Here is an 18107-nt window from a genome sequence, read left to right on the forward strand (position 1 = left end):
GAGGGACTCGGCCCACGTGGGTCGAGGAGGCTGCTTCGGCCTCTCCTGGGGGGGTGGGGAAGAGCCATGGGGGGGGCGGGGAGGGCAGAGCCAGAACTCACAACACTTGCAGGGAGCAGCTGAGGTCTCGGGGTAACCTTCACCACTGCCTGCAGGGCCAGGTCTTGAGGTCCAGGAGAGCAGGACTCTGCAGAAGAGCCCCTGGGCCAGGCAAGGCCTGGGGCTCGGGACTCCCACTCCACCTCCTGCTCCCTGCCCGCCCCCCAGCAGGTCCGCAGCTGACCCTCCCGTGCGCTTGGACACCTGAGCACGTGGCACTAGCGTCCTGGGGGATAGACTTAGGGATCTGAGTGCTTCACAGCTGGGGGCCACAGGAAGGGGTGATGACAGCCCCAGTCACCCCGCAAACAGCACTGTGATGAGACAGCGACATGGAGGGGGAGTTTTGTCATCATAAGTGTTTCTCTGCCTCCTGTCCTGGAACACAGACGGGAGGCTTTCCGCCCTGCCCACCCCCAGGCTCAGGGAGATGCAGCTGGGCTCTCCCCTGAGGTACAGGGGGACGCGGGGACACGACGACACGACTGCCTTGTCCCCCACGAGAAGAACTGTGGGAAGGGCTGGGGTGGGGAGAGCCACAGGTGAAGGCAAAGGGCCTGGCATGTGGCCACCTCCTGGCCTGCGTGTCCCTGACCAGCTGCTTTCCACAGCTGCCTGCCGGGCCAGAACTCAGCCTGCGGGGTGGGGGGGCGCCGCTGGAGGCCGTGTCAGCATCGGCGCCCTCCCCTCTCCCCCAGGCATCTGAGTGGAGGGCGGAGGGACCCTGAGAAGCATCCAGGGATCAGTGCCCTCGGGGGGGCCCTGGGGATTGGGGGGGCACCAGGCTGCTGCAGGAAGGACTAAGAGGCCAGGACCCCAGGGGCCCCCACTGGGCTGTTGGTCTCTGCTCCTCTGAAAACAGAGGAGGGAGCCGGGCTTGCTTCTCTGGAGTCGAGCAGTGCCAAATATTATTTCACACAACAAACTGGGAAGCGGGAAGACAGTCCTGCGCTGCTGGAGCCTGGGGTGGGGTGCGGGGGCTCGAGCACAGACCCCTGCCCACCCTGCCGCAGGGTGATTGACAGTCGGGGATCCCGGGACAAGGACTCCCCAGCTCTTGGTCCACTGGGGACCCTCAAACCCAGGTTTTGGGTGCGGAGAGTAACAGGCAGGGCTGGGGTCCCTGCGGGAGGCGCGCCCCTTCCCCTCCGCTGAGCAGAAGAGGCTCAGGCCCCCGCAGCAGGGGGATCGGGAACAGCTGCCCTCAGAGCCCCTCAGCTGTAACTGTTAGAAAGTAGACATCGCTGAGCCCCACGGGAGAGGCCGCCAGCGCAGGCGGATCTCAGTGTGGCCGGGTCAGAACCGCCCCAGGGCCCTTTCCTTCTTTCTCTTCCCCCTCTGTTTCTCTCCCCGGGGCTCCAGCAGACGCACAGGCTTCAGAGCGGGACACTGTCCCTGCTCACCGACCGGCACAGGACCCAGGGCCCTCCCCAGAGCCCCGGAGGGCAAGCACCACCGGGGATCCCTACTCTGGAGGGGGTCCGGGGAAGATTGGGGGCCGTGAGGGAGGCCGTGGGGACAGCAGGCTAGCCCGAGTTTTGCACGTGGGGGTTCCCTGCCGATGACGAACACAGAACGCCCTGTCACAGTAGAGGGGAACCAGGGACCATGGACGTGCCCCGGCCCATGCCAGCCAGGCTGAAGGGGCAGCTGGCTTGGTGCCAGAGGAGCTCACGGCTTCGCGCCGGGTCCTTCCTGTGTGGGGCTGCCGGGCTCAGACCTCCTGGGGGCCTGCCGCCTCTTCCGTGTCGTGACTCATGGGCAGGGCTGGGTTCGTGGCTCCATAATGAGGGCAGGACAAGGTGGGAACCCCGCTCTGCCCCAGCACCTGCTCCCTGCCCTGCCCCAGCTGGCGGCCTGGGTTCATTGCAAACACATAGACTTGGAGGACACACAGGCCGGGGAAACGGCCAGGGCCCCGGCTGGTGGGGCCCAGGCAGGGCTGGAGGATTCTTGCCACCTTCAGGACCTGCGCAGTAGGACTGGGTGGGCCCCGGACAGGGGGGACATGGGGCTAAAGCCAAACCCCTCAGCTTCCCCCAGACATTCTGTTCAACCAGCGCAGCCACCCCTGCAGAGCCCGTCACCCCCGGGAGCGGCTGTTCCTGCCCCCGGGCTCCTGCCTGCTGCCCACCGGCCTCTCTGACGGACTCCCAGTCTTCCTCCCCCGCTCCCCGGCTCTGACCCGACATCCCTGTGCCCCCAGCTGCCGCCGCACCTCTGTCCCACCTGAGCCCCAAGGCCCGCTGCCTCACGCACAGTCTGGGCAGCTTCTGGCTTCGCGGTGTCGGGGCACGGCCCGGGCGCTGGCGTGTGGCCCCGGGAGCTGATGCTGGATGCCGTGCGGCTGCTCCAGGGATGCGTCCGTCTGGGGCTCACTGCGGCACGGCGGCGCGATCCAACCAAGGAAGAGCCAGTGTTGGGGAGTAAAATTGGTGATTTTTTCCACGCACCTTCCCGGTCCAAGGCTCACCGCTGTCCCTCCCCCACGGCACTGTGAGTGGGCCGGGGCCGTCTGACTCCGTTCCCCGTGTCACCTGGGGTCCCCCACAGGGAACAAGGGCCTGAGTGGTGGGGAGGGGGAGGAAAAAGGTAGAGAGACGGCGGTGACCCCTGTGGAGTCCAGGCTCCTGGGGGCAGATCGTGCCTTTCTCCAGGTGGGGGTTCTGGGGACTGGGGTCCCCCAGCCTGAGAAAGCGAGCAGCAGGCAGACGGAGAGTAAAGGGACACCAGGGAGGGACAGGACGGGGAAGGGCACAGGCCCACGTGTGCCGAGACGGGTCAGCCGGGCTCTGGGCCCTGTGTGTGTGTTTGTGGACTGGGCACGCCGCTGTCTTCTGGGCGCTGGGGGAGTAGTGGGCCTCAATCCGTGTGCCGGCTGTCCTGACCCCCCTGCTCATGCCCTGGAGGTATCTCGGAGTCCCCACGATGGGGACTTGGGTGTCCCCCGGGAGCTGTGCTCCCCATCCTGGCGCTGGGCTGTGCCAGCTCTAAGCCCACATTGGGAGACACGTGTGCGTGACTCAGAGTTCGCTTCCTCCCAAATTGGTGTGAAGCGCGGCATGGACCCCCTACGAGGGGCACCAGCATCCTCCAGGGGCTCCAGAACCATGATTGGTTTTGGTTTCAAACTGTAGCTCCCGTTAGCGCCTGTTGGGGTCCCCGTGATGGCCGTTTACCGCTGCGGCCGTGTCGTGGGGGGACCGTCGCACTGTGCAAGCGTCCGGAACAGAGCAGGGAGGCGGCAGGGCTCGGGCCGTGCTGCAGTCAGCTCTGGCTGCGCGACAGAACGGCCTCGACCCAGCAGCTGAAGCAAGAGATGCTGACGTCTCAGAGTTCTGGCAGCGGGAGGTCCGAGGGCACGGAGCCCGCACGGTGGGTCCGGCTGACGGCCTCTTCCCGGTTTACAGCCACCTTCTCGTGTCTTCACGTGGTGGAGAGACGGAGGGAACGCAGGGACCTTAGCGAACCCTGATCACCCCCAGGGACGCCTCCCAACACCATCCCACTGGGGGCTGGGCCTTCAGCATACGAAGTTGCAGGCTTGGCAGAGGAGTTAATGCTACGAGAGAAACGGCAGGTGGCAAGTGGCCCTTCCCTTCGTAGGGTTAAGCTCTGCTTTGACTTCACAGTCCTTAAGCTCTGAGAGCGTCCCAGGAGACACTGGAGAGAGGGGCTGCGTGGAGCCTCTTGTGTCCCCTCCAGGCTGGGCGTGCGCGCAGCGAGGGGCCCTGTCCAGGGTTCCAAGGCTGATTAGGGGAGCTTTGGGGAGGGGTGGGCTGCAGAGAGTACCCCAGACCCAGACCCCTAACAGTGCTTGCAGCGAGCCTCCCCGCCCTGGCCCCAGAACGCATGCTTACGCAGAGCCTGTGCACACGATCTTTTTTGGAAATAGGGGCTTTGCAGCTGTGATCAAGGTAAAACTCTCAAGGTGAGATGATTCTAGGTTAGGGTGGGTGCCGAGCCCCGTGGCCAATGTCCCTAGAGAAGAGAGGACAAGGGCAGAGGTTGCGGGGACGTGGCTTCAAGCCAGGAGCAGGGCCCCGGGAGCCGGGAGAGGCAAGAAGGACCCTAACCTGGAGCTTCCAGAAGGACCGCTGGCCTCGGGACGGGCAGAAGATGAGTCCCAGGTTGCCGCACCCCAGGACGCTGACACGGCTATCACGGATAAAGGGCGGGGGGGCTCCAAAGCCAGGGACCAGCCACCTGCCCCCTTGTCTGGGTACTAAGGGATCTTGTGGCGTGGGGTTGTGGAGGGCACCCTGGGCCTGCAGGGTGGTTCCTGCCCTTGTCCGGTGGGACCCTTGGCCCACGGAAGTTGGATGGAGTCTGGGAATAACGTGGCCCGTCCTTTTGCTGGGGTGTTTTCTGGAGCGGGTCCTACACTGACGTGGAAAATCGGTTTTTCAGCGGAGAAAGAGAGGCTCCCTCCCACTGGGCCTCCCCCAGCCTGTGGGAACAACGGCTCCTGGCTCCCAGGGCTCAGGGGCTGGGGGGGCCCTGCGTCCTTTGTGACCTTGACCCTCGCTAGAGCTCAGGAAGGAGGCCACCTGCAGGCAGGGAACGCAGCTCCCCTGGGGCAGCAAGGGGCAGGGAGGAGGTGTCTGTGCTGGGCAGGGGCTGGGGCCTAGGGCGGGTGCGCAGGGGAGTACGTGAGGACAGAGGCCGAGGTGCCCACCTCTCCTCTCCACAGCTGGGTGCCGGGCAGGAGACCCACACTCCCAAGCCTGGCAAGGCCCCGGCCAACCCCCACTGCGCCTTTGTCTTTTCTAGAGGTGGGAGTCCCTTCTGGGAGGTGAGCCAGCTGCCTCCTCAGCCCCGGGAGCCCACGTCCTGGCTCCCTCCCTCCTCCGTTGCCCCTTTCCAGCCTCAGTGGGCCCTGGGTGGGGCAGGGACGAGAGGCTGAGGTGAGCTCACCCGGGGCTCTCCCCGTGTGCAGCCCCTGGAGAGCCCCAGACGCTCCCCAGGGGCCTGCCCTGCCCGCGCCGCACCCCCCTGCAGCTAACCAGCAGCTGACTGTCTCCCTCTGTCTCTGTGTCTCCATGTCTGCTCGGTCTTGCTCTGCCTCTCCAGCCGGTTTGTCCTTCGTTCTAGGCCCTTCCAGAGCAATTAACTAGGGGCTGGGAGCAGGGAGAAGGACCCCAGCCCTGTGTCTCCTTCTGGAGGGGCCTGTGGCCAAGAACTCCGGCTGAGCCTGGCAGGGGTTCTAATGCCCTGAGGGGAGATGTGGCCCCATGGCCAGGCAGTGCCCCCGACAGCAGCGGCACCCCCCACAAGCCAGCCCCGCCACATTCCTCTGGACCTGCTGGGCGGGAGCGGGGCACACGGGTGGGCTGTGGGAGCTGCCCCAGGAAGACAGCCAGCCAGGACCACCCCCCGCCAGGTCGGCTGAATGATAGTCCTCCAAGGATGCCCCCGTCCTAATTCGTGGAACCTGTGAATGTGGCCTCAGACGGCAGAGACTTTGAGAGTGGGACCAAAGTAAGGATTTTAGGACGGGGAGAGGCTTCTCCCTAAGCGCTGTCCCAAGTGTCCTCATTAGAAGGAGGCAAAAAATGTTAAAACGGTCAATTTTGTTATGTGTGTTTTACCCCAATTTGAAAAGAGAGAGAGGCAGAGAGTGATTTTACACAGACAAGCTCGTATGAGGACAGAGGCAAGGATCAGGGGGACACGGTCCAAGCCAAGGGACACGGCAGCTTCCAGGGGTCACAGCCCTGCGGTACTGACCACGGACTTTGGGGCTCAGAACTGGGAGGGAACGGTCCCCGCTAGGACAGCCGTGGGCACTGGAATGCACAGAATTATCGGGGGAGAGTGGCCATCGGGAGAAACCACCCCGTTTTCATCTGGGGTGTGCCCCGGCCCGCGGACCAGCCCCACTCTGGGAAGCCACTGTCTCCCGACAACACGTTCCCGGCGGCATGTACAGGGGACTCCCCGAGACTCACGCCATGTGCTGGGGAGCCTCTGGTGGTGCCCGGGGATTGGTGGAGGGTGTGAGGGGGAGTGGGGGCTGGGGGTCCCCGGGAGGGGAGCGGCGGCAGCTGCCCAGGGGGGAGCTCACCCCTCGCGACTGGTTTGCTCAGACCAGGAGTCCTGTGTCCTGTCTGGTTATTGGGATCCTTGGACTCCTCGTGATTCCGAGCAGCTCCCACCCAGGGCGGCCTCCCCAAGGTCTCCAGGGCTGCCCGGGACTGTGAATGGGGTGGGAGGCCACACCCGGCCTCACAGTACCCGACACGGTGTCAGCGGCTGAACTTCTAAAGTCACAGGTTGGGGTTCCAACCCCCCCAGGGCCTCAGAAGAGTCCTTGTGTGGAAGTAGGGTCACGAGGTCGTCGAGGGGGCCCTGCGCCTACACGACGGGCCCTTTTACAGAAGGCAATTTGGAGACAGGCCCGAGGAGGACACCCCAGGGGCAAGGCAGGGAGGGAGCCGCGGAAGGGCTGGCCCTGCCAGCCCCGGGGTCGGGACACCCACTTTCCCTTGTCCGAGCCGCTGGCTCAGCGCTGCTTCCCTGCGCGGGGTGGGACTCCACTGTATAATTAAGAAGACTCAGCGTGACCTTGAGCTGATCAGAAGGACATTCTCTGGGGGACCCAGTCCCGTCGCATGAGCGCCCTGAAAGCAGGACGTCTTCTCTGGCGGGACATGGAAGAGCGGGTGGTTTGAGGCACGGGGTCTCTGGCACCCGGTGCCTGGCGCTCCAGATGGGGGGCCACAGCCGAAGATGGAGGCAGCCCTGGGGAAGGGAGCAGGGGGCAGCCAGCGAGACCAGGGGCCCGGCCGCCCGCCGGGGTCTGGAGGAGTTGGAGGAGCTGCCGGCGAGAGAGCCCAGCCCCGTGGACGGGGCCGAAGCCTGGCGAGCCCCCAGGACAGACGGAGCCAGGCTGTGCCCGGACTCACCCTGCAGCACTGGCAGGGGTGAGGCATTGCCTGCAGTCCAGCTGCGTCCGGCTGCCCCTTCCAGGGGCTTCAGCCTGTCCCCCTGCCTCCAGTTTCCTCACACGCTGGCTCTTGGGCCCAAAGGCCTCGTGGACCAAATAGGAAGGACTTTTTAGGTGATGCTGTAGCCTCCACGTGGCCCCGTATCCTGCTGGGTTGGGGCTGGCTGCTCATCCCTGCTCTGGGCGGGCACAGCCCCCCGCTGCCCTGCACAGACCCCATGTGCGTCCAAGGACCGCAGCTCCAGGAGCATCCCCGCGGGGCCCTGCCACCTGCCTCCTCCGAGTCTCGCCCCCAAGTGTCAACCACGCGCTTCTGCAGCTGCTGCTGCTACTTCGTCGAGGGGAGCTGGGTGTGTACCCTGACCCAGAACTCCTGCTGGAAAGGCAGAAAAACCGCACACCATTCTTTCTCTCTCGTCACCGGTTTCCCGAGCAAGGCAGCGTGTCCTGGCAGCCCCGGCCGTGACCCCGCAGGGCCGCTTTTCTGACCCTCCTTGTGGGCACGAGTTCACCCGCGGGGCCACAGAGGCTCAGCGGAGCCCCCAGCACGCCCACACCCCAGTTCCCGGCACCTGGCGCGTGTCGCCACCACGGGCCGGAGGGCCTTCGCGGATGTGGTGAGGTGGAGGCTTTTGATGTGGGGGATCTTTGCTGTGGCCCCGTGGTGTCATAGAGTCCTCGAAGGGAGGCGGAGGCACCGAAGCAGAGGTCAGCGGCATGAGGCTGGGCCCCGAGAAGTTGCAGAGACGGGGAACATCCCTCTCCAGAGCCTGCAGAAGGAACCAGCCCTGCCCAGCGTGGAGCTGGGGTCCCAGGACTATGAGATGGTAAACTCGTGTTCTCAGCCACTCAGTTTGGGGTGAGTTGTCCCGGCAGCGGCAGGAAACCCCTCCACCACGATTTAATCATTGCCCGTCCCGGTGCTCACCTGTCCCTGCTGGCCCAGCGGGAGCCCCTCTGGCCGGGCTCCCTGCCTTCCCTGCCAGCTTCTCTTCACGGCGAACCGCACGCGTAACAGAAAACTTGTCATCCTAATCGTGTGTAGGGACATAGTTCAGGGCACACGCATGTTGGGCAGCCTTCCCCAGAACGTGTCATCTTCCTAAACTGTCCCAGTGAAACACTGTCCCCTCCCTCAGCCGCGGGCCCACGCCGCGCCCCGCGCCCCTCATCTGTGGGTCCGGCTCCCCCGCGGCGTTTCTGCTCACACAGACCTGGTCCCGCGGTGCCGGGCTGACCTCTGCCGGCACCAGACCCCCAGCTCCGCGGCGCTGCAGCCGGTGCTGGGGCTCCCTCCTCTCGGAGGCCGAATGCTGCTCCGTGGTGTGGACAGACCGCGTCTCGCCCTCCTTCTGTCTTTGGGCTCTTGAGCCGCTTCCACGTTCAGCTCCTGTGTGTGACGCCGGACACGGTGTGCGACTGCCTCCCGGAGGCTCTGCTTCCTGCCGGCGGAGCTGCCGGCTCACGGGGAAACCGAGTTCAGCTCTTTGAGGAAGCCCCAGGCCCTCCCACCGCCGCCGCCGCCTCTCGCGTTCCCAGTGACGCGCACGGTGCCCAGTTCTCCATGTCCAGCACGTTTTCTTTCTGTGGGTCGATCACCGCCCTCCCGGCGAGTGCGCGGTGGCGTCTCGTTTGAGTCACGCTGCCCTCGTGATTGGCGGTGTTGAGCACCTTTCCGAGGACTCCCTGGCCCCCAGGAGCCGCCCAGGCACCGCCCCGGCCCGGCGACGGTGCCTGTCATCAGGACACCCCCCCGGGTCGCCTCTCCCGACATGGGGCTGTGGGTGAGGATGCCGAGGACCCCGCAAGCACACCCCAGCTTGGCTTCAGAGGGTGGAGGCCGGCACCCGCCTGGGGGTCCCCGGCCCGCGCTCTGCCTGCTGCTCCTGTTCTCCCGAGCCCCATCTCGAGAAGCTTCTGCCTCTCCCTGGGCTCGAGGCTCTGGGGCCAGCCCTCTTCCCTGCCTGCACACCTGTAACGTCCCACCTGCAGTCCCTCTCCAGCCCCGCCGCCCACAGCGTGCCAGGCGTGGGCGCCCAGTCCCCCACGAGACAGTGTGGGGCAGGCACGTGAAGGGTGCCCAGAGTGGACCTGGCAACGCACCCCATCCGCTCCTCTTGTCCTCCCCGTCTCGGGGCATCACCGCCCACCCACTCCCTCAGCCCAGGTGGATTCCCCCACCATCCAGTCCTCCCGAAGCCTGGCAACCTCCACCTGTGCTCCCCGCCTCCACCAGGCCCAGCCCCTCTGGGCACAGAAGATGCAGAGCGACCCCTGCTCCGCGGGGCTGCTCCAGCAATAGGAGGAAAGCCGTGTTCGTAGTGCTTGGGGAAAGGGAGACGGCTCTTGGCTTCCGCCCCCCTGCCGCAGCCACGGGGCTCGAGCTTGTCCAAGCCCAGCAGGAGTGGGCAGTTTGGGACACTGCTCACGGTGTGCTGTGGCCAGGGAACTTGGTGCCCCATGCCCGGGGTCTCTCCTCCAGGAAACAGGGACTGTACAGTAAACTGGATGACCATCTTCCAAATAAATCAGAGCTTATGTAAGCGCTGCAGCAGGCCAGCTGGAAGGGCCTCCGCCACCCACTCCAGACAGAGCGGTGCTGACGGTCGCCTGGTGGTCCGTCCCTGCACATCAGCCGAGGGTTTCCGTTAGGCCCCGTCATACATAACACTGGGAAAACCCTCCTTGGTCCCCCTTACCATGGACCTCGGAAGCCATCGCTGCATGTGGACCAAGTGCCCTCAAAACCCAGGAATGGGAGAACACAGGGTAGCCGTGGCGGACGCGGCCGTCCGGCCAGATGTGCAGGCTGTCCTGCGGTGGACGGGCGCGCTGGCCGTCTGCGCACATACAGGCGGGCGCCGCGCCATCGTGGCCACACGACCACGAGCTTGCGTCCTGTCTGTGGGTGAAAACGACTCCCAAGGAGCCCCGCGGCTTCCTTCCCCCGGGGTGGCCCGCCACCCGCCCTGCTCCTTACTGAGCGAAGGAGCCACAGCATTGCCCAGAGCCCCGCATTCGCTGGGGGCAGCCGCTCCGTGTCGTCCCGCGGGAAGGGGGACAAGTGTCCGCCAGCTCCTCGCACCCCCCCCCAGGAGCAGGCGTGGGGCTTTGCCACATCAACACCTTGTTCCTTTGAGGCAGATTCCTGATGGGGGCACAGCCCCGTGGGGTGCTGGGGGTCTGCCGAGACCCCAAATGGCTCTGTGCCAGACTGTCCTGCCTCTCCATGTCGGGGCAGGGGCCAGCAGGGGCTGCGGGTTCTGAGGCCTACCGTCCTTCCACAGACCTTCCAGAAGCCAGGCAAGCTGGAGCCCCCGGTCTGGGCGTCCGGGTTCAGGCAAGTCAGGAAAGCCTGGAGTGCTGGCCGCTGAGTTCAGCCGTGCTTCTCAGCACCTCCTGCCCCCAGCGGGCTCCAGCCAGAGCCTCGGCCCCCACCCCCCCACACCCACACCTGCTGGCAGCTCCCTGGCCAAGCGCCTCACCTGCCTCACCTGCTGGCTCCTCAGACTGTTTCTCCCCGCCTCCGTCTCCTGGGGAAGCCACCTCCGACCTCCGTGCCGTGCCGCATCTCCCCACTTAACAAAACTGAAGCTTGCACTGTCTCCCGAGTTGTTCCCAGTCGCCGGGGTGACCCGAGCCGTCCCCAGCGGGGCATCAGGCGCAGACGGGGCTCCACGAAGCAGCTGCTTTGTCCAAAGCAGGGCCCTTGTACCTGGCACGGAGCTGAGCCTAGCATACGGGCCCTGCTCAGCGAGTGCCCCTGCGAACACCGGATGGCCCTGTGGGATGGAGGGAGGGTGGGCAGACAGATCGGGCATGTCCCACCTGGCGGGGGTGGGATCACCCAACCTGAGCCAGCGTGGGTTTGGGGGCCTGGCAGGTGGGCACAGCTCCCGCAGGCCATCCAGAGCCCCACCTGAGTCCCCAGGATCCGCAAGCTGCCTGGGACTTGGGCACACAGCTGAGCACCGCTCGTGGGCTCCAGCCGCTCTTGCCTGCGGAGGTGAGTGGCCAAGAGCCACCAGCTGTCACCGCGCCACTACTGCTCCCCTCCCCCAGCGCCGTGACTGTCGTGATTCTTACTACTACTTCCGTTACAAGGCGGCGCTGGCCCCTGGGCGCTGAGACCCCTCCCGCCGGGACTCCCCCGCGCGTCCGTCCGCCCCCCCCCCACGGTCTCTCGGCGCCCCCCGCCCGCCCGGCCGGGCCGATCCACTGCGGCGGCGGCGCGGGGAGCGCGGGGCGGGGCGCCGAGATGGGAGCGCCGCCCCCGCCGCCTCCCGCCCGTGCGCTCCCGCAGGATGGCGCGGGCCAAGCTGCCGCGCTCGCCGTCCGAGGGCAAGGCGGGCCCGGGGGGCGCCCCGGCCGGCGCCTCGGCGCCAGAGGAGCCTCACGGCCTCAGCCCTTTGCTGCCGGCCCGCGGCGGGGGCTCCGTGGGCAGCGACGTGGGCCAGAGGTAGGGGCGCGTGCCTGGGGTCCCCGCGAGCCGCCGGGAGGGGCTTTGCTTCTGCCGCTCGCATCTCGCACGGGCTCCGCTGGGCTGCACCTGCCGCGTTGCCTGCAGCCCCGGGGAGGGGGGCGATGACTGGGTTCCCCACTGGGAACCCTCACCCAGGCGCGCGCGGAGCCTGTGGTTCCCCCCTCCCCCCCCCCCCCCCGCAACTCCCTTCTGCTCTCAGTAACTGGTACGGTGGGCCTGCAGGTAAGACTGCAGGGGAGAGGAAAGAGAGGACCCGGACACAGTGCCAGGTGGCTCGAGGACCCTGCCCTGCCCTGGCTCACTGAGCCCACACTCCTGTTGGTTCTAGTGGCTGCTTGTCCGGAGGCAGGGCCAGCGTCCTCATCCCCACTTCAGAGGCGGGCAGCATGAGGCCCAGGGAGGTAGGGGGCCTGGCCAAAGGCTGCATAGCAGATTGGAGCTGGGACATAGTCAGGTCTCAGGTTCCCTGGGGACGAATGCCCCAAGCTAGTGGCCCCCAGGGTGCAGGAGGTCTGCTTCCTGGGGAGGGGGCTCTCCTGAGGAGGGGGCATCACGGGTCCTTCTCCAGTTCCTCTGAGGGCAGGGGGGCACGCAGCTCCCCCATCTCACGGGCAGGGTGGCACGCAGCACCCCCATCTCACGGATGAGGACACTGAGGCTTGGACTGCTAGCACTAGTACTTAGCCAGCACCTTCTGTGTGCAGGAAGCCCTTCTAGATGCTGCGGGAGGAACAGAGATGAATCAGACCCGCCCTGGTGTAGGCACACATCGTGGGCACGGAATCCTGTGTCTGGCAGAGAGGAGCAGGCTGGGCCAGGGTGAGGAGAGCGGGGGCTCCCCGGGCTGCTGGTCTTCGGGGAGGGAGTCCAGGAGGTCGGCAGGGGCCCTCCAGGCTGAGCCAGCAGCCAGGGCCGAAGCCCAGGGGCAGGGGCGCCAGGCCTCATTAAGGTCAGGGCGGAGGTTGGCAGGGAGTTGGCCTGGCAGATGGCAGAACCAGGGGTGCCTAGGGAGTCTCTCCCGTGCCCCTCCCACCGGGCTGCAGGCTGTCCAGGCCCCTCCCTGCCTTCACACCCCATTTCCGGCTCCTTGGAGCTGCCCAGTGGTTACTCCCAGTCCCTGGAGCAGACTGTCGAGAATGGAGGCGAAGCGTGTCTGAGAGGCTCGGGGCAGCTAATGGGCAGCCTGGGTGGGCAGGAAGCGAATGCTGGCCAAAGCCCTGAGGACGGCTCTCTCCCCTCCATGGCTTCTTGGACACTGTGGGCGGCAGTGATTCTTGAGGCTCTGGTCACAGCCAGCCCGGCCCTGGGAAGAGATCGGCTCCCTCGCTGCCCCTGTTCCTGCAGGGACGCGGGCACGGCCGGTCCTGCCCAGGCCGCATCTGAGCCTGCAGTGCCCAACGGGAGCGGAGATGGCCAGGCCGCCTCCTCCAAGAAGCCTTCTCCCATGCCCGCACTCTCCTGCCCCCAGTTCCGTGCTGGTGCTTACGTGAGGGGCTCATTCTGTCCCCAGCAGCCCCTGAAGTGTGGGACCCATATCAGCCTCCTCGCGCAGAGCAAAGGGCACTTTCCAAGGCTGCGTAGTATCGGGGCCGGGAGCCCGGCTGCCTGTTGCCCCCAGACTTTAGACACATGCTACGAGGTTCATTCTGGATGGGAGCAGAGAGCACCCACAACAGGTTCCTGAGCTGAGCAGGCCTTGCAGGCCTCCGTAGGCAGTCAGATGTGACCGAGCACCCGGCACCCAGGGTCCGGGTGCTGGAGACAGTTGTCACAGGGAGCGAGGGGCCACGGCTCCTGAGCCGGTCTCACCTGCATGCCTGGCTGCCCCCTGGGGCCAGCCAGGGCCAGAGCTCTTCGGGCCTGGATGCTTCACCAGTGCTGGGGAGGCAGTGAGGCCCAGGGAAGTCCTGCTCCCAGTCCCATGCCCAAGCCCCTCACCCACCCACTCCCAACACAGTGCTCCCTGGTCACAGGGATGCTGTGGGCCCGCATGGGTTCCTCCCGAACACACACCCAGCCTAGGCTCCCTGGGCTCAGAGCTCATGGGCCTCCTCCTTTTTCCTCTGTCCCTTGCCTCCTCAATGCCTTGTGAGGCCAGGTGTGCGAGGGGGACAATGGTTAGAGATTGGGATCTGGAGGTTGGAGTGATGCAGCCCGTCGTCATTCGAGAGCTTCTGAGCAGGGGGCCCAGTGGGCCCTCCACAGGCGTCAGCGCTGCTCTGGGCCCCCCCCCCGTGGCCCCAGCAACCCCAGGACCGGGTGGCCTTGTTCTCTGGGGCCCCCTTGTGCCCCCAGCGACCCCAGGCCGGGTGGCCTTGTTCTTCCCAGGAGCTATGGCAGGTCAGGGAGGCTGACCTGGAAAGGCAGACAGGGCGGGAGAGGATAGGCCTGATCACTGGGAACGCCCTCCACCGGGGTTTGGGTTCTGCACCCAAGGAGGGGTCCCTGGTGTATCCTCGGAGGGGACGCCTGGCTGGGCAGCCCGGAAGGCGTGAAGGCAGCACCAGTGAGCAGGGAAGGGCTGCAGATCTAGGAAAGAGAGTCGGGGGCTGTGGGAGTTGTGGGGAGTGGGCGGGTGTGAGGGGCGCCCCGGGGGCAGCTGAGTCTGGGGCATCTGGAAGCACATCCAGGAGAACAACAAGGGCAGGACCCTCTTGTGGGTCTGGGTGCTCTGAGGGGAGGGGAGGAGCAGGTCAGAGGCCAGAATGGAAATCAGGCCCGGTGTGAGGCGGCAGGTGGAGGCCAGGGTGTCCGCAGGGCAGAAAGAGAGGAAGAGGCGTCCCCAAGGAGGAAGGGGAGCAGGAGGGCCTGGGCGGAGGAGGAGTCGTGCACTTGGCCGTGCCCCTGTCTGTGCCCCCGCCATTGGTAGTTCAGGGGAGGGGACATCCTGGGGCGGGGTCTCTCTGAGCTGGGCTGACAGGCAGGGTTTAAGGAGTAGAGGGGAACTCCAGCTGCCCGCCAGGGGCTCCGCGCCAAGGCCCTCGGGGGGAGGCGGGGCCTGCGGTGTGGGGGCGGGGCCCGGAGGTGGGCCTGGTGGGCGGGGCTTGACGGGGGCGGGGCCGGAACAGGTGGCTGCCGGCGCCGGGCCTGGGTTAGCATCCCTGTGAGCCCAGGTGGGGGCGGCATTGAGCGGCCCCTGGGCGCAGTCTGTCCCTCCCCGCCGCGTCTCTGACCACTGAGGAGGGGCCTGGGGGGGCAGGGCCCATCCCCGCACGCAGGACCCCGGGAGCATCTGTGAACTGGGGCTGAGGAGGGAAGGGGCGCCAGGACTGCAGGAAACACCTTTCACTCCGCGCTCCCGCGCAGGCGCGCAGTGTGCCAAGCCCCAAGCGTCGCGGCCACATCTGGGGGTCCTCGGGGTGCCAGTGTGGTCCTGCTTTCCTGCTGTTCTTCCCAGGACCCCACGTGTTTGCCCTGACCCCAAGCCTGCCTGTCTCAGTCCAACAGCGGCAGGCAGAGTTCCCTCCCCCCAGGCGCACTCGCCCTCCTCCCCTTCCTGTGGCCCCCATGCTCCTCCAGGAACCTCAACCCTCCACACCACCGCCCCCCCAGGGCCCCACACCCACTCTCCCTGAATTCCTGGCTCCACCACCACGGCCGTGGCCCTGCCAGACTCCTGGGACAGCTGTCACCCCAACTTGGGGCTTGGGGCAGTGCCGGGGTCTATGAAAGGGAATCTGAGCAAACATGTAGACTCTGCCGGAAGCACCCGGTGACTCCAGGCTGAGGCCCGGTGCAGCCCTGGCTCCCACTGCTCCATGGGGGGCCCAGCCGCTCCGCACACCCCGTCCAGACCTCGTTCCCAGAGAGTCCTGTGGCCCCACCTTGCCCACCCCAGCACAGGGAGCTGCGGGCTGGGTGCTGGGAGGGGAGCCTGCCCACCCACAGGGAACGGGTGGGCGAGTGCCTACGGCCCAGCCCATGGCGAGGGACTGCCCCAGCCCTACAGGCCGGCTCCTTCCTCCTGCCTGTGGCCTTGGGAAAGAAGTGGTCCTCTCTGAACCCATGCTTCCTCTTCTGGAACGTGGCTGCTTTGAGGATTAAGAGCACGTCATCAAAGAAGAGTAGAATTTCGGCACACACAGACCCCCGCCAGCCCCCCAGGGGCCAGTTCCCAGAGCCCCATAGCTCCCACCCGCCTCCTTTCCAGCCCAGGCCCAGCTGTCTTGGGGTCAGTTGTGTGTGGCCAGGTTGGCAGAACCCTTCCGCAGGCGGCCCAAAGGGCAGCCACCGTTTGGTGGTTGGTCAGTGGAGGGGGTGCACCTGGGTACCCCCTAAGAAGCATCAGCACCCAGCCTCGGCCTGTCCTTTCTCTGGGAGGTGAGGGTGCAGGGCTCATGGGCTCTGTGGCCCATAGAGAGCAGGGGAGCAGAGGGCAGGTGGGTGGACTTGAGACAAGGGAGCCCTGACTGTCGCGCCTTATGTGGGAACTGGCTCTCGCCAAGTCGGCTTCCCTGGTGGGAAGTGGGGCTAACAGTGCCTTTCCCTGGAGCCAGGGTTGTGGTGCTGGGGACAGGCGTGGCAGGAGCAGGGACAGTGAGCGCTCGCTGAATGGACTGATCCTTTCCTAATCCCTGGGCTGAAGGCAGGTGGCCTTGGCCTTGGCCTTGGGTGGGGTATGGCCTGGGCAGGGGACGCATGTGCCGGCTGCTGCCTGCGCTGTGCTGCTTTCCAGGGCACTGAGGTCTCCGGGCACGGTCACTGCCCCGCTGCAGGCTGTGTCCCGTGGGCCCCTCTGCCGCCTGAGGGCTCCGTGGGTCGGGGAGGGGTGCGTGCCCATGGGTTCGCTCCGCTTCCCTCGGGCCCTGCCCAGCGCCTCCTTGAATGTCCGTGACCCGCCTGGTCCAGGAGTCCAGGCCCCCCGTCCATCCGTCTTCCGTGTTGACGTGAGCGCCTGTGTCTGTCCCCAGGCTTCACGTGGAAGACTTCAGCCTGGAGTCCTCTCTGTCTCAGTAAGTGCTTGCAGGGACGCCCGCGGGAACAGGCAGGGGTCCTGGCACCCACGGCACCCTAGGGAGGCAGGGGCTCGGGCCCTGCCCACTCTGGCGGGGGGGAACTCCAGGCAGGAGCAGGCCCAAGGCAGCACCGGCCTCCCCCTCCCCGCACCAACAGGAGATGTGGGCCTGAGGGCTGGAGCGTGGGCTGAGTCCCCCGGGCGGTGCCCTACAGTGGGAAACAGGGCTGTCTGGAGGCGGGGACCCCCAGCCTCTGCCTGGATGGGGACAGGCAGACGACTGTTGGGACCCTCCTGCCTCACCCAGCCTGGGCCATGTGCGCTGGTCCAGGCCCCGGGCACAAGGCTATTCCTGGGCTCAGCTCCGATCTAGGTCAGGTGGAGGGTGGCTTTGAGGCCGGGGAGACCTACGTCGTTCTCAGAGTGGCCACATCCTGCCCAGGCCCTCGGCGTTCGGTGTGGCACTGATGAAGTCAGTGCAGCCTGACTTCATCCATTCACACGGTCGCCCTCCCTTGGGGCATCCCGCTGCCCACGCTCTCCCTGTGGCCTGAGGCTTGGGGCTGGGATTCTCCAGTCTGGAGTGTGGCAGCCAGGAGGCCGGGCGGGCCTAGGCCCCTGTGGTGCAGTGGGTAATGGGGGGTCCACTGCCCGCAGGGCTCTCTGGGGCACCCCAGGCTGCCCGGGGGATGTGGACCGTGTGCAGCCCCCCGAGGGGCCGAGGCTACAAGTCCTACCCACCCCCCAGAGTCGTCACCGGTAGAGCAGATGCCCCGGGCCACAGAGGCTCTCCCAGGCCCCTGCCCATCCGAGGGTACCCACACCGGGCCCTCCCCGACAGGCACGCAGCAGGCCCCAGGTGGGACCACCCTACCCGGAAGGCCCAGGCTGGGCTCCTCTGCTGTTTTGAGAAGCCACTGTCCACCCCCCTCTTCCCCTTCCCCCGGCTGCTGTGCTCCTCCAGGGTGCCCACCCAGGGGACGTCTCTGGCAGTCGGTCCCTGGCCGCAGGCAGGCGCTACAGGAGAGCTTTCAGCTCCGGTGAGGGTCGGGGCACGGGAAGGATGTGGCCACCCGCCCTCCACAGGCGGGTCTGCAGGCTGGGGGCTGGGGGCTGGGGATGGCGGGGACAAAAGCAGCCTTCGTGCCCACGCCACCCCACCCCCGGTGCCCCGCCACCCTGCAGACACCCCAGCCAGTGCTCTGTGCCTCCACGCCCGGCTCTGCGCCCACAGGCCTCAGGAAGAGCTGGGGCACGGGGGAGCCGCTAGCCCCACATCTGTCCTGCGCTGGGCCCCTGGGCTGCTCACCTGCCCTGCCCTTGCTCAGAGTAGCTGGCCTCGGGCTTAGCAGGTAGGCCTGGGCCCCGGCCTGTCTCTTGACTGTCTGTCCGTAGGTTTCAGTGTGGAGGGAGCTCCCGGGCACCTGCCAGTGGAGCCGGCAGCACGTGGCAGCGAGCCAAGGGAAGTGGGCAGTGGGATCTCGGCCGCACAGGAGGGCACAGCTCTGTGGCCACGGGTTTAGTGTCCGGCCACCCTCCCCTCTGGCTGACAGCACGGCCTGCCTCTGGAGCTTCCCGGCACAGGCCATCCATGCCGGAGCCGCCTGCCAGGGCTCCCCAGG

General features: G+C 66.7%; 1 protein-coding gene and 1 pseudogene across 8 annotated transcripts in view; one reads left to right on the plus strand and one right to left on the minus strand.

Moving 5' to 3' along the window:
• Positions 1-18107, plus strand: part of KCNT1 (potassium sodium-activated channel subfamily T member 1) — a 62880-nt gene that overhangs the window by 13747 nt on the left and 31026 nt on the right. For 3 of the 8 annotated variants that reach the window (XM_032308116.1, XM_032308120.1, XM_032308117.1), the window contains exons 1-2: positions 11310-11507; positions 16442-16483. The exons of 4 other annotated variants lie outside the window; for them this stretch is intronic. In XM_032308116.1, the coding sequence (XP_032164007.1) occupies positions 11353-11507; positions 16442-16483 (197 nt within the window). In that variant the 5' untranslated portion in view covers positions 11310-11352. Of the gene's footprint in view, positions 1-11309; positions 11508-16441; positions 16484-18107 lie in introns of those variants that run through there. One more of the 8 variants, XM_032308118.1, reaches the window with a different exon arrangement.
• On the minus strand, positions 6156-9581 carry LOC116570674 (annotated as a pseudogene).

This window comes from Mustela erminea, chromosome 12 (assembly GCF_009829155.1).
Source record: "Mustela erminea isolate mMusErm1 chromosome 12, mMusErm1.Pri, whole genome shotgun sequence".
In the NCBI taxonomy this organism is placed as follows: domain Eukaryota; kingdom Metazoa; phylum Chordata; class Mammalia; order Carnivora; family Mustelidae; genus Mustela; species Mustela erminea.